The sequence below is a fragment of the Narcine bancroftii genome, chromosome 2 (genome assembly GCF_036971445.1).
Source record: "Narcine bancroftii isolate sNarBan1 chromosome 2, sNarBan1.hap1, whole genome shotgun sequence".
NCBI lineage: Eukaryota > Metazoa > Chordata > Chondrichthyes > Torpediniformes > Narcinidae > Narcine > Narcine bancroftii.
In genome coordinates this window covers 60307625-60321426 of record NC_091470.1, presented here as the reverse complement: position 1 = coordinate 60321426, position 13802 = coordinate 60307625, and the positions used below count along the sequence as shown (strand labels likewise).

Here is a 13802-nt window from a genome sequence, read left to right as displayed (position 1 = left end):
TGGTACGATTTGGTGGGCTTTTTTTTGGGTCCAGGGACGCTCAAATATTTTTCCCATATAAATCAATGGTAATCAGTTCTTCGCTTTATGCCATTTCTGCCTACGAAAGGTTCTGTAGGAACTCACTAGTTTTGTAAAGTGGGGTATACTTGTATTTCAATCATTTACATATATACAATAAATGTCACTAAATATTTATTCAATGGCTTTGATACAGTAAAACATCTTAAGGCAGTTCAGAAAAAAACCATAAAATGCCAAAGCCTGCTAAGTATCAGAAAACAGACCTTGTACTATTGTACTAAAAAACACAGAAATACTGGAGGAACTTGGCAGGTCTCGTACTGTCCATAGGATGTAAAGATATACAATGCCCTCCATAATATTTTGGACAAAGATGTTTTTTTCCTTTATCCTTAGTTTTAAATTTATAATCAAACAATTTACATGTGATTAAAGTGCACATTCCAGATTTTATTCAAGATTATTTGCATACATTTTGGTTTGACTACTTAGAAATTACAGCACTTTATATACATAGTCTCCCCATTTCAGGGCACCATAATGTTTAGGACATTCGGCTTCACTGGTGTTTTTTGATTAGAAAGGTACGTTTAATTGCTTCACTGATGCAGGTAGAATAGAGCCTGTAGTTGCCATTTTTGAACACAAGGACCAGTAATTGCTGAATTACTTGAACATGCTAGAGAAACGACATCAAAGTGGAAGCAGCAAATAACTTCTAAGAGTTTCTGTTCACCTATCCCAGCTCTTGAAGAGAGAGCTGAGGAGTCTATATTCCAAAAAGATGCCACAACATCATTTTCTGTCGGACTTAAAATCTTTTATGATTGTGTTCTTTATTCTGCCTCGACTTAGTTTTATAATGAACTGCATTCTCAATTGTTCAGCTGTTTGGTGCTTAGCAGCGGAGTCATAGAGTCAGTAAAGCCCCAAATTCAACTGTCCTATTGTAAGGTAAAACATCATGAGATGGGAATGTGTAAGGAGTTACCCTGTACAGGGCTGTAACAAGAAGGGGAGGTGTCCTTGTACTCCTGTTAGGTAAAACATCATGAGATGGGAATGTGCAGGGCTGTAACAAGATGTGAATGCATCCTTGTACTTACAAGATAAGAGAGACATTGATGGATTGAGAGGCAGGAAGCTAGCAGGGAAAGGATAGCAACAGTTTTAGTCATTGGACAAGTAATGATATGATGATGTTCTAAGCACATATCCAAGGGTATAAAAAATCACCATTTTGCTGATAACGGCAGAATGCATTCTCCGACTAACATGGTTAGTCGCAAGTGTTACAATCCGGTAATAAAGAACAAAGAACCCTGATTTCGACTCAGCCTGGTGTTTGTCTCACTCATTCATGAACAAAGCAGACCTAACACTATCTGTGTAAGTTAATTCAATTTTGCATGGATCATATTGAAATTGTTGATCTTTTAGTTTAAAACTCTGGACTAATTATCATGAAAAGTAACTTCACATCCCAGCTGATAATGCTAAGCAGACTTGTGCATTACTAGTTAACATGGTAAGAGAATATCTGCCTATATTGAGATATACCGTTCATTTTGGTGTATAAATCGACCCTTGAAACCATCAAAAAGCACTTAAAAATCAGGGTCATATTATACGCCAGATACAAAAATGAGACCTTAAAATAAACTGGAAAAAAACTTCTCGACGTAGATTCGACGTACAAGACAACCCAAACGTCAAAAAAAGAACCAAACCTACAACAAATTTTCAAGCTACTGGTATATTAGAAAGAATTTTTTTATTAAAAAAACACACATTTAAAACAATTGGTAGATTCCTTGGCCATTTCTATGACTTTTAACTTAAAACTTGCTTCATACTTTTGGCATTTTGCTGGAGGTTCCACGACAACAACCATCTTCCAGCCACGCCCAATAACACGATTTTTGGGGGATTGTCTTATCTATCCAATATATGATAAAATCTTGAAAATAAGGCTGAAAACGGGGACCTGAAGGTTGACTTATATGCCAAAATATATGGGTAGCTCTAGAAGTTGTATTTTAAATTAATGAAAAATAAAAGAGCAAAACTGAAGGATATCACAAAATAAACATTCACCATTGCCTTGAGTCCAGGTTTTTTAGTTCCCGCAAAAGCTTTTCATTTTTCTTCAGAAGATGGAAACTGGTCCTACAATGAAACATTAATATTAGAATAGCCATTGCAATAGTTTTCCCCAATAGTTTTCCCCAATATAGACAAAACTTACTGCAATAAATCAAGACATGCATCAGAAACAAGAGCTAAACACCAGAAAGAAGTGAGCATTGCACTCAGCATCAAATACAACATTTTACCCATGTGGAGCACCAGACAAAACTGGAATCAATGGAGGTTTAAATGCATACTTTTTAGTTCAAAGTCATAATTTACGCAAAGCAGGATTTTTCTTGGCCCCAGTAATTGTAGTTTAGAATAAGAGTTCTTCAGCAAGTGAGATCAGTCAATCAATTAAAGAACTGGGAACCAAAGCCAGAGCTGAATTTGAATTTAGAAATTTAGTATACAAGTACTGTATACACTGCTATCTTTTTTATAATTTTAATAACGAAATAGCATCTGATTAATAAGCACCCTTTCATATTCCTGTTAATTAATATGAAGGAAGTACTATTCCACATTCCTGAGCAAAACAAAATTTACTTTTAGCATGACTGGTGATAAAAAAAATTCGTATTTCACACACACAGTTCCATTGTTTGTAAAGGTGAATTTACATAATTTGCTTCTATGTAATGCTTTAAAAGTTAAGTTCTCTATGCAGTATTGCTGACTTTATTAGCATTTTTACTACAAATTAAGTTTGAAGACCACTGCTTTCATCATCCCTCATTGACTCGTCATGTGCAAGGTTTCAGAACGCTAAAGGAAATGGGCCAATGACAATTTTTCTCAAGCAAAATATTTCAGTAACAATTGGGTCTAGAGCAGTGATTCTCACCCTTTCCTTCCCACTCACATCCCACCTTAAGCAATCCCTTACTAATTACAGAGTTCCGATGGCATAGGGCACACATGTCAAACTCTGGCCCGCGGGCCAAATTTGGCCCGCGATATAATTATATTTGGCCCGCAAGATCATTTCAAAAATGTATTAGAGGTGGCCCGCTGGCCGCCGCGCCAGTATAGCGCATGCACAGTAACTGCTGTGTCCCAGGGTCAGAGAGAGAGAGAAAAATCCTGGTCCTTGAAAAGTAGTGGTGGGTGGTTTTATAAACACGCTGTCATGTCCCCCCGCCCACCCCCCCACCGCAGCGCGGCCTGGCCGGTGTCAGGGGAAGCCAAGGCCGCTTTCCAGCGCCCGGAACCCCAGTGGCACAGCGTTTCTTGGAGCTGCAGATGGAGTCGGGACGGCGGAGGGAAGATTAGGGCTCCCCGCCGGGCGATGAGGGCGCTGGCCGCCCTGCGCCTTCCCACCGGACCAGCGGCTGGTGCCTGGAGTACACGTGGAGAGTGAGGCTGGTCGGGCAGGTAGGGTGGAACCCCCCGCCAATCTCGGGAGTGGCGTGGGCTGGATCGGGATTAGCCGCGCTCACCTGCTCCTCCACCGCTGACCGGGATCCCAGCGCGGTCCTGAGCGCGGAGACTGCCATGGTAAGGTCCTGGGACACCGGCACAGAAAGAAAAGGGGGTCCGGGAGAAACTCAGCAGGTCAAGGGGGGTCCAGGAGAAACTTAGCAGGTCAAGGGAGGTCCGGGAGAAACTCAGCAGGTCAAGGGGGGTCCAGAAGAAACGCAGCAGGTCAAGAGGGGTCCGGTAGAAACTCAGGGGAGGCCTGACCTCGCCAGGACCGTTGCCCACTCCCCCTCCCTGCCGCAGGCCGACCCGCGACTCACGGTGACGGGGCCGCTGATCCGCCGAGATGCCGCCCTGCAGCGAGAGCCGATGCCCCCGCATTGTCGTTGTCCAACCCGATCGCCCGCAAACCCCGCCCTCCCGCACACAGGTATTATGAACTTTAATCTCAGGATAAAACGATCTTCCAATAGTTTCATGTCACAGTGATAAATATATTCCTCGTTAAAAATGGTCCTGCACCTGGATACAAGCTCATTAGGCATAAAACTTGAAAAGTGTGTAAATCAAAGGATATCTGTACCAATGGAAAAAGGGCATGGCAAATAACCCTGCTAGAGTTCATGCCCACAATCAGTCACCCATTTGATTGTTTCAGGAATCATGTAATTCTCCCACACTCTCAATAGCCCTCAGATTTTACTATTCGACAGCACACTAGCAACATTTGACAAATCCTCTATAGAGAAATATTATTTATTGAATATTTTATTTCTCATTTGTTAATGCTTCTGGAAAGAGTTTATCCAAAACTATTATTAAACATTTATTTTAATAAGAAAAAGTTTAACATTACATATGTTGAAAGAATAGAAAACATGCAGATGTTGTTGAAAATTTTCAATAAATATTTAGTTCGGCCCTCGACTTAGTCCAAGTTTTTAATTTTGGCCCTCCGTGAATTTGAGTTTGACACCCCTGATATAGAGTATAGACAACATGGAGCAAATGAGGTATTTGAGGAATGTAAAAGTGCAACAAAAACCTCAACAAAAAAATTAGGAAGGCTAAAAGAAAACATGTGAAGGAAGATCCTAAGGGTTTCTACATGTATATTAAGAGCAAAAAGATAGTAAGGGACAGATAAGAGAGTTCAATAAGAGAGTTCAGCTTTACATGGAGCCAAAAGAGATGGAAGAGGTCGTGAATGTTTTTTCTGGTGTTTAGCTCTTGTTTCTGTATCCACATGACACACGTCTTGATTTATTGCAGTTTTTTCCCCCCATCAGAATTCACTCAGGAAAAGGGCACAGATTCGTGGTAAGTAAGGAAAACAAGCAGTCAGGTCATGGAACCTTTTTAGATTAAAGAGGAGGGTATTACTGTCTTAAATGAAATAAGGGTGGATAATTCCCCACGGCCTGACAAGATATTCCCTTGGACCTTGAGTGAGGCTATTGTAGAAATCGCAGGGGCTCTGTAATTTGGATAGCCATGGACTGATTAGGGATAGTTAACATAGCTTTTTGCATGGTAGCACGTGTTTAACCAATCTTACAGAATTTTTTGAGGCGGTTACCAGGAAAGTTGACGAAGCAAAGGCTGTGGATGTTGTCTGCATGACAAGGTCCAGCATGGGAGGTTAGTCAGGAAGGTTCAGATACTAAGTATTTATGGTGAAATACTGAACTGGATTCGACAATGGCTGGATGGGAGAAGCCAGAGAATAGTGGTGGATGATTGCTTCCCAGATTGGAGGTCTGTGACTAGTGGTGTGCCTCACGAATCAGTGTTGGAATCATTGTTGTTTGTCATATATATCAATGATCTGGATGATAATGTGGTAAATTGGATCAGCAAGTTTGCAGATGACACTAAGATTGGAGGTGTTGGGGACAGTGAAGACAGTTTTCAAAGCTTGCAGAGGGATCTGAACCAGCTGGAAAAATGGGCTGAAAAATGGCAGATGAATTTAATTCAGACAAATGTGAGATGTTGCATTTTGGAAGGACAAATAAAAAAAAGACATACACGGTAAATAGCAGGGCACTAAGGATTCCAGTAGAACAGAGGGATCTGGGAATACAGATATATAATTCCATGAAAGTGGCATCAAAGGGTTGTAAAGAGAGCTTTTTGCATATTGGGCTTCATAAGTCAAAGTACTGAGTACAGGAGATGGGATGTTATGTTAAAGTTGTATAAGACATCAGTGAGGCCAAATTTGGAGTATTGTGTGGACCTAACTACAGGAAAGATATCAATAAGAAAGAGTGCAGAGAGGATTTGTGAGGAACTGAGTTACGGGGAAGGTGAAACAAATTAGGACTTTATTCCCTGGAGGAATGGAAGAATGGTATTCTTCTGGTAGAAGAATGAGGGGAGATTTCATAGAGGTATTTAAAATTATGAGGGGGGACAGACAGAGTAAATGTATGTCAGCTTTTTCCACTGAGGGTTGGTGAGATACAAACCAGAGGAAGTGTTAAGAGTGAAAAGGGGAAATAAATGGTTATGGTTAACTGCTTTACACAGAGAGTGGTGGGATCATGGATCGAGCTTCCCGCTGAAGTGGTGAATGTGGGCTCAATTTTAACATTTAAGAGGAATTTGGACAGGTACATGGATGGGAGAGGTATGGAGGGCTATGGACTAGATGCAGGTCAGTGGGACTAGGCAAAAAAAAAAGGTTCAGCACAGAGTGGAAGGGCTGAAGAGGCCTGTTTCTGTGTTGTAATGTTCTATGGTTCTAAAATCCCCTGTATCCAGTACCTATGGGGATTGTTAGATATCGGATAAGTGAATTTTCCGGTTGCTTGAGATTGTGTGTTGAGTGATTGATGAACCAACCACTAGGGAGCTCAATTTTAAACTTTTGTACTTTTTTTTTAAACCTATGGAATTTATTTTCTGCAATTTCTTTGCCAGTTGCTTGAGGCTACTGGTTTGAATTCTGGATAATGGAAATTTCATTGTATACGCTTTTTATTAAAATCACCACATGACCAGCGCAAGAGGTCATTAAAGAACTCATTATAGTGATTCTTTCATGCTTCAGTTTGTAAAAAAGATAAAGAACCTTAGTTTGCACAACATTGAATTATTTTTGACATCACTGATATTAACCAGATACCAGAGATAATACCACAATATTTAAAACTATATGATTTGTAAAAACTAAATGGCTTTATTCCATTGAGTCACTAAAGATTAAGTTAAGATCAATTATTTAAATAAGACAACTGGGATTAAGAAACCTGGAAATACTGTTGGAATGTTAGTTTTTAACATAGAGACATGGTAATAAATATGTCGCTATGTGGAAAATATTCTAGATAAAAGAAAGTGGAAGAGTTCAAGATCTGGATTTGTATCATTGAAAAAGTGCTAGTATCACAATAGTGCAACTGTGGGACTGAGTGTCACATAATAACATGGGTGGTTATTAGATCACAGCCTACACCTTTGCAGAATATAGGCACTCTATCATTGTTAGGCAGAAATGATTGGCTTGGAAATTCTCGAACCAGAAGCATGGAGCTTTTGGTACTGCAGAATATAACTGATACAAGGGGAATTGAGTTTTAGGAAAATCCATAGCCCTGTATATGATTTAAATGAACAAAGCGAGGCTGGAAAGGACACAAATATTGCAGTAGTAGGTATTTTGATCGAAAGTAGATGAGTTTGGTGTTGTTCTGGCCGAAGAAGCAATTCCAGTGATCTGTTACCTTCTTGGTACCAAGATTAAGGATGTCACAAGTAGCTTCGCAATATTCTGGGGGACTGAGTTGGGAAAAAAGCCAATGGTTGTGATTATAAGCATAGATGTGGGTAGAAAAACAGGCAAATTCATATAATCTTAAAGTTTTATATCATGAAAACAGGCCAAAAGTTGACTATTTTAAGCTTACCCATTTGCCTGTGCTTGGTCCATATTCTTTAATCCTTCCCTATCCATGCACCCATCTAAATGCCTTTTAAAAATTGTAGTTGTACCTGCCTCTACCACTTGCTGTGGCATCCATCTCTCTCAGCATGAAAAAGCTGCATCTCCTGTCTCTTTTAGATGTTTCTTCTCTTAGCTTTATGACTTTTAATTTTAGGTTCCCCTATCCTGTGAAAAAGTTTGATTATTTACCTTTTATATGCCTCGTGATTTTATAAACATCTAGAAGTTCACACCTCAGCCTCCTAAATCTCAGTGAGTTAAGTCCCAGCCTATCCTTATAACTCAAGTGCTCCTGATTCAGCAACACCTGACATCACAGGATCTGGAGAACACATTATCTCTTGGGTAAAACATTCAATTCAAATGCTGTGCCCGAATCCCATTTGTTCTTGATCCAATTTTTCCTCACTTTTATAAATAACTGCAGAAACCATACTTTTTTTTGGTCAAAAATACCCCAAAAATGTACTCTTTTTGTTAGAGATATGGCCTAATAAAGACAACACTGCTTCAAAGAGGAACCATTCAAATTAAAAATATAAATTCAAAAATTAAATGACATCTTATGAAATATCTTACCTTTTGTCCCAAGAATTCATGCCAAGAATATTTAACAGCATCCTGCAGTAGTAAAAGACAGACTGAGGTTCCTGTGGGCATGGTTCCTCCTGTTCCATTGCTTTCATATTCAGATCATCGCCATGGTTCTCCACAAATTCCCCCTCTTCAGTGTACTGCTTTAGAATTGCATTGATTACATCATTTTCCTGCTTTTCTGAAATACAAACTGGAGGTGGAGCAGGAAGATTAAGTTGCACTCCAGCTCTCTGCAGACATTCTGGACTGGACGAACCAAGGTATTGCAGCATCTCATCCAAGCCATCTTCATCATCATGAATCACATCCCAAGATGGCACCATTTCTCTGCATCTTCTTTTTGTTTGAGGTACTAAATATTCTCTTAAATCAACGTCAGTAATTTTGGTCTCCCTGAAGACAGGTTCGGCTATTGGTTCTTCTTTATGAACATTTGTGAACTTGGGAGTAATTTGCCTTTGTTGACAGCAATGAGGTGGTCCATATAGAATTGCAGAATCCCAGGAATACTTACCAGAAATATCACGCATCACAACTCTAACATTTGAGGTAGCTGTTGAGAGTCCAGCTGACATTCCTCCTCCTGGGATATTACCCTCCACAGGGATTTCTAGATATGAGATAAGAGTGGAACTGTTCAGCACAAAAAACTGGAGATTTGGATTTTCAAAAAGTTCAGGAGAAAGCTCAGTAGAGTCAGTGAAGGGATTGTCATGGTTTTCACTTATCAAACTGGTCAGCATTGCTGGGCCACCGCTCAATGGATAATGGCCAACATGATTGACCAAATGTATTATCACAGTTCTGGCAGCAACTGAAATCAAACCTTGCTGAATGCGACTCCTCACTGTAAAATAAGAATGAAATAAATTTTAAAAACTTTTTTTTTCATTGATCAATAATTTTCAATTTGAACCACAATTAAAACTTGCAGTATAATCAAAAAAATTATGGCTCAATTTGAACAATCCCTAAAAGATAAAAGGTTACATGGTCAGTCTATTAAAAAAAAGGCCTGAGTTTTGGTCATAAAATGTGGCAATTCCATGCACTTCTTCACCCAAGTCCTCAAATATCAGCACATAGGCCATGTAAGTCCCAGACTTATTGGCCAAGCTCTGCTGGCCTTTTGCTGGCTGCATTCCAGCAAATGAGTCCCCATGGAGCAGAGCAATAGGGCACGATCTGGATGAGATTCCCCAATATTTATGTAAATGAGACCAGGTGAGAAAATCTTGGTTATGGATTTCAATGAGGGCAGTAAAGGTTTGATAAAGACATTGAAAATGATTAAATTGCTATATTTTAATCTGATTGTTTGCGACTAGTTTAATCATTAATATTGTTCTTAAAAATGGTGGTATGCTGATATTTAAATAATATAAAAGTTTAAAACATATTGAAGATCGCTCCAATGTACATTTTACACAATTTACTATGTACTCAAGAAGGCGATAACCAAATGCTGATGAAAAATCTTTAATTCACCCATCCACACATTGACCGGCATGGATTCTGTCTAAAAATCACTACACCCATGTCCAGTCTCTGTGATGGTACTCAATTTCTGTCTTAATTCCAACATTTTGTCCCAGATTTTACAGCTGGCTCACAGGCACTACCTGTTTGAGCTCACTGAGAATCAGAAATCTTGTTTGACCAAATGGTGTCAAATGATACAGACTCAAGCAGCAGCAAGGATTTAATTGATGTAATAGAGTGATGCAGGTAAGTCAGACCAATGAAAGTAAAACAAAAATTGAGTACATTTAGTTGGGCTGGCCGTCCACATACATTTCATACTGCATACGTCTCCAACATTCAGAAACATTTCAAGACCTATTAAAATGGAAGATTGAAAAATGATAGAAATGCACACAATCAGCAAAACAAAATTGAGCAAAACAAAAAGGTATTTTATTTTCCTCTTTTTTTCTGATAATCCTCGGTGAAATCAATGGTGTTTCAGACTTAAGCCAGATCAGAGTGAATTCCAAGATCCAAATGTTGGGGAAATCTCAGAAAAATCCTGCCTTGCTACTGAACTCCATGGTAAGATCAGCAAGTATGGGACACAGGCAATTGTGTGGAGTCCTAAACTGATCTGCAATTATGCTGAGGAATGCTAACAGTTTGATGTTGAAATGTTTGCATTCTCCAGCAAAATCCAGGCTTTTAAATGACAAAACATCATCTTACGTAACAGGAAAGAAAAGCTGTCTTTGTTGCTTTAGCTGTTCTTACACCTCACTCACACAAATTTTCATTTCCTCAATTGGAATTTTATTACGCCAATTTTATTACATAACATTTCCAGCCCACCTCTTTCTCTCTAATTTGTTATCTTTTCTGGTAAATTTAATGCTAACCAAATAATTTGACAACTGTTAAACAGCAAAAGTTTGAAGTTAAAAAAAAATCTATATTGTTGAATGTTTGCTTAATACTATTTTTGATTTTCCAGAGTAGGAGAATCATTGACTTAATGCAACTCTTTCACAACCCAAATCATTGCTATTAGTGGGGGGGGGGGGCCCATCCTGACCCTTAAGGTAAGGCAATAGAATCCTGCTGATGGCCACAGATATCACGTTGTCATTTATATATCTGATGAGATTTATTATTTTCAGTGGATCATGATTGGATCAGCTATTTCAGTTTTTTTCCGGTGCACTGAGAATGAGAGTAGACAACATGAAATTTGTTTCTGAATATAAAGAAAAACAGTTAGATATCTCAATGATCTTACCTGTCTTCTGAACAGTATTTTGGAAACTACAATTTGCAGAAATAAGCACATTCCTTGGCAAGCTGAAATTTTCAAAAATTGAAAGAACACTTGGAATAATGGATCAAGGGCAGACTAATAAGTGAAAAGAATGGGCTAAATGTTAAATATATTCAAGCAAAGGCGTAATAATTATGTTCCATCTTGCTGAAAGTAATCAGAACAGTGTTGAGTGACCAAAGAATCCTCTACTGGATGTATGATGGAGCCTAATCAACATTGCAAGGTATGCATCTGTTCAATTGTAATGCATATAAACTCAAATCTATCAGAATAGACTCAGTGTCAATGACAGAATGGAGGATGAAATTGAAATAACAAGTATATTTGGTTCCAAGGACCACCAACACAAAATCTTGCATTTTGATCTCTTAAACCCAAAAGTAGTGGGTGAAGAAAATAAGTTAGTTGTCCCTCAATTGACCTCAACTGTTGCAAGGCACTCCACATTGTGAAAACAAAAGCCAACCTAAAAAGTTTTGATCTAAAGAACCACTTGCATGCACATATATGGGTGATTGTACACTCCATTTTTCAAAGACAGTTCCTTGGTAGAAAATTATAATTATGAAAATAATGCTCATGGTTCACAAGACATGTTTGACAATTGAGCTTATGCACTGCTGAATGGCGCTGAATGTGGCCAATGGCAGAAAATGCATGCATCTCTTTTCATATGTACAAATCTGGAAGCTTCAGTTTCTTTCAGCACTACACTGGAGCCAGCAGCCACATGTACCACCTAATGTTTTAATGTTGTAGCTGAGCACAAGCCTGGCAAAAGCATGCAGCAACCATTCATTTGTCAGCTCAAGGTGTGCTCAGAGAGCAGAATGGTGAGTAGGGTAGAGCAATGGGGAGGAGGAAGTTTAGTTTAAGGTTTAGGATCTGACAGCAATAGAAGGATTAATAGGTTAATGGGGGTTGGAAATACAGAAAAATGCAAGGGGGCAAGAACAATTTGAAGACAGCAAGAAGAAAAGATCTTGGGAAGGGGTCCATGGATTGGAGGAAGGGAATGGAGAACAGAAAGGAAAGAACAATGTAGAATCAAGATGGTAAATGTGAATACACAAAAGTAGAACTAGTAATACACCAGCAACTAGTATTTAAAAGATTGTCAGTTACCGATGACATCTCTTTTCAAAGTATAGTTGAATTTGTTCAAACCACAAACTAACCTTCACCAATAAATATCAAAAATATTTTTTGATTTCCTAAAGTAAATTTAATCCCCAAGTAGCTTGTCTTGAAAAATTTAAAAAAAGATACTGGAAATCTGAAAGAAAAACAGAAAATACTGTAAATACTCATCAGTTCAGGCAGCATCTATAAAAAGAGAAGCAGAGTTAATATTTCAGGTTGAAAACTCTTTATGAATTAAAACTTTCAACATTTCCATTTTGTTTTAGCATTTTCATATCATCATTTTAGCATTTTTTTGTCAAACCTGACGTTTTTTTTTTGAGGTTGCAGTGGTTGGTATAAATCTACAGAAGTGGTGTACACAGCCATTCACAAAACCTTTTAGTATCTATCTTAGAAAACAATTGCTGAAAACCAAAGATATGCAACTATAAAGACAGGGAATTGAATTTACAAACTAGCTGGAAGGAAGGAAACAAGGTACAAGTTGAAGCCAATTCCTTTAGTTCAAGTTTATGGATGGAATGGTGGTGCAGATTCGATAAGCCGAATGGCCCACTTTTGCTCCTATATCTTATGGTCTTCATTGTCATCCATAAGGAGGTCCAGTGAGAAAGCTTGTTTTGCAAACTGTCCATCTGGTCAGCCATGCATAGTACAGTAAGTAAAATGCAGCAGAATACAGAATTACAGAGTTACAAAGCAAAGACAACATTGTTTTACAAGTATAGGTTCATTCAGGAGTCTAATAACAGTGGACCTTCTTCCCAACAGGAGGAAGGAGGAGTGTGTGGCTTGGGTGGGATGAGTCTTTTAATATGTTGGCTGCTTTTCCAAGGCATAGATGAAGTATAGATCAAGTTGATGGAAGAGAAAGGGATGGTCTAAGTTGCATTTACATCTCTTATTAATGGCTGGAGTGTAGTGGTCTCATTAAGATTTTATGTACGGGTAAGGTTTGCTTGTTGAACATGTGTATATTTGGAAAGAGGTGTCTGTGGCACGATTGGCTGTAATGCTGGGGCTTGTTGTTCGAGGAAATAAAAAGTTGCACACCTTTTCCACAAGAGAACATTTAAAGACATAACATTCAAGACTGTGAGTAGGAAAAACATGCAGTTAATTTTGTTTTATTTACAGCCTTTTAAATAAATAAATACTTAAAAAAAATTAAAACTGAATTATTGCATTAAAAGTAAAAGCTATATTAAAGTTAAATAGGATTATTGTTTAACAGAATGAATAGTTTAAAGAGTCAGTTTCTGTATTTTATTTTGTGTTTCCTAAGCACTAGAACCATCATTTGCAGAATCACCAATGTGTCACCTCACAAGACCAGCCTTAAAATGGGCACAGAGGTTACATTTACCACCACTTGGGAAAAGAATGTAGTACACAGAAGTGCTGGAAAAACTCAGCATGCAGCATCCATCGGAAGTAAAAGACAGTTGACGTTTTGGGCCTGTGTTCTTAGACAGGAGAGCCGAAGATCATGCAGATGATTGAAATAAAAGGTGGGGGAGGGTGGGTATGGGGGAAGGAGCACCAGAAAACAGGTAAGAGGTGATAGGTTGATAATGGATACATATAGGAGAGGAGAAAGAAGTGGAAAAGTGATATGGGGAGTGGGCAGAGGTTTAAGATAGCTCTCTGATAGGAGAAGAGAAGGGGTTTGGGAATGCAGGAAGGGAGACAGAGGGTTGAGGAAAAGAGTGTGACTAAGGGAGTAGATGAATGGAA

At 38.7% G+C, this 13802-nt stretch overlaps 1 protein-coding gene across 12 annotated transcripts in view; it reads right to left on the bottom strand.

Annotated features, from left to right (window-relative positions):
• The window catches only part of ralgapa1 (Ral GTPase activating protein catalytic subunit alpha 1), a 251767-nt gene that overhangs the window by 70635 nt on the left and 167330 nt on the right, over positions 1-13802 (bottom strand). For all 12 annotated transcript variants that reach the window (XM_069916813.1, XM_069916822.1, XM_069916815.1 and 9 more), the window contains 2 exons: positions 8111-8975; positions 2122-2193 (listed from right to left, as the gene is read on the bottom strand). In XM_069916813.1, coding sequence (XP_069772914.1) covers positions 2122-2193; positions 8111-8975 — 937 coding nt within the window. The remainder of the gene's footprint in view (positions 1-2121; positions 2194-8110; positions 8976-13802) is intronic.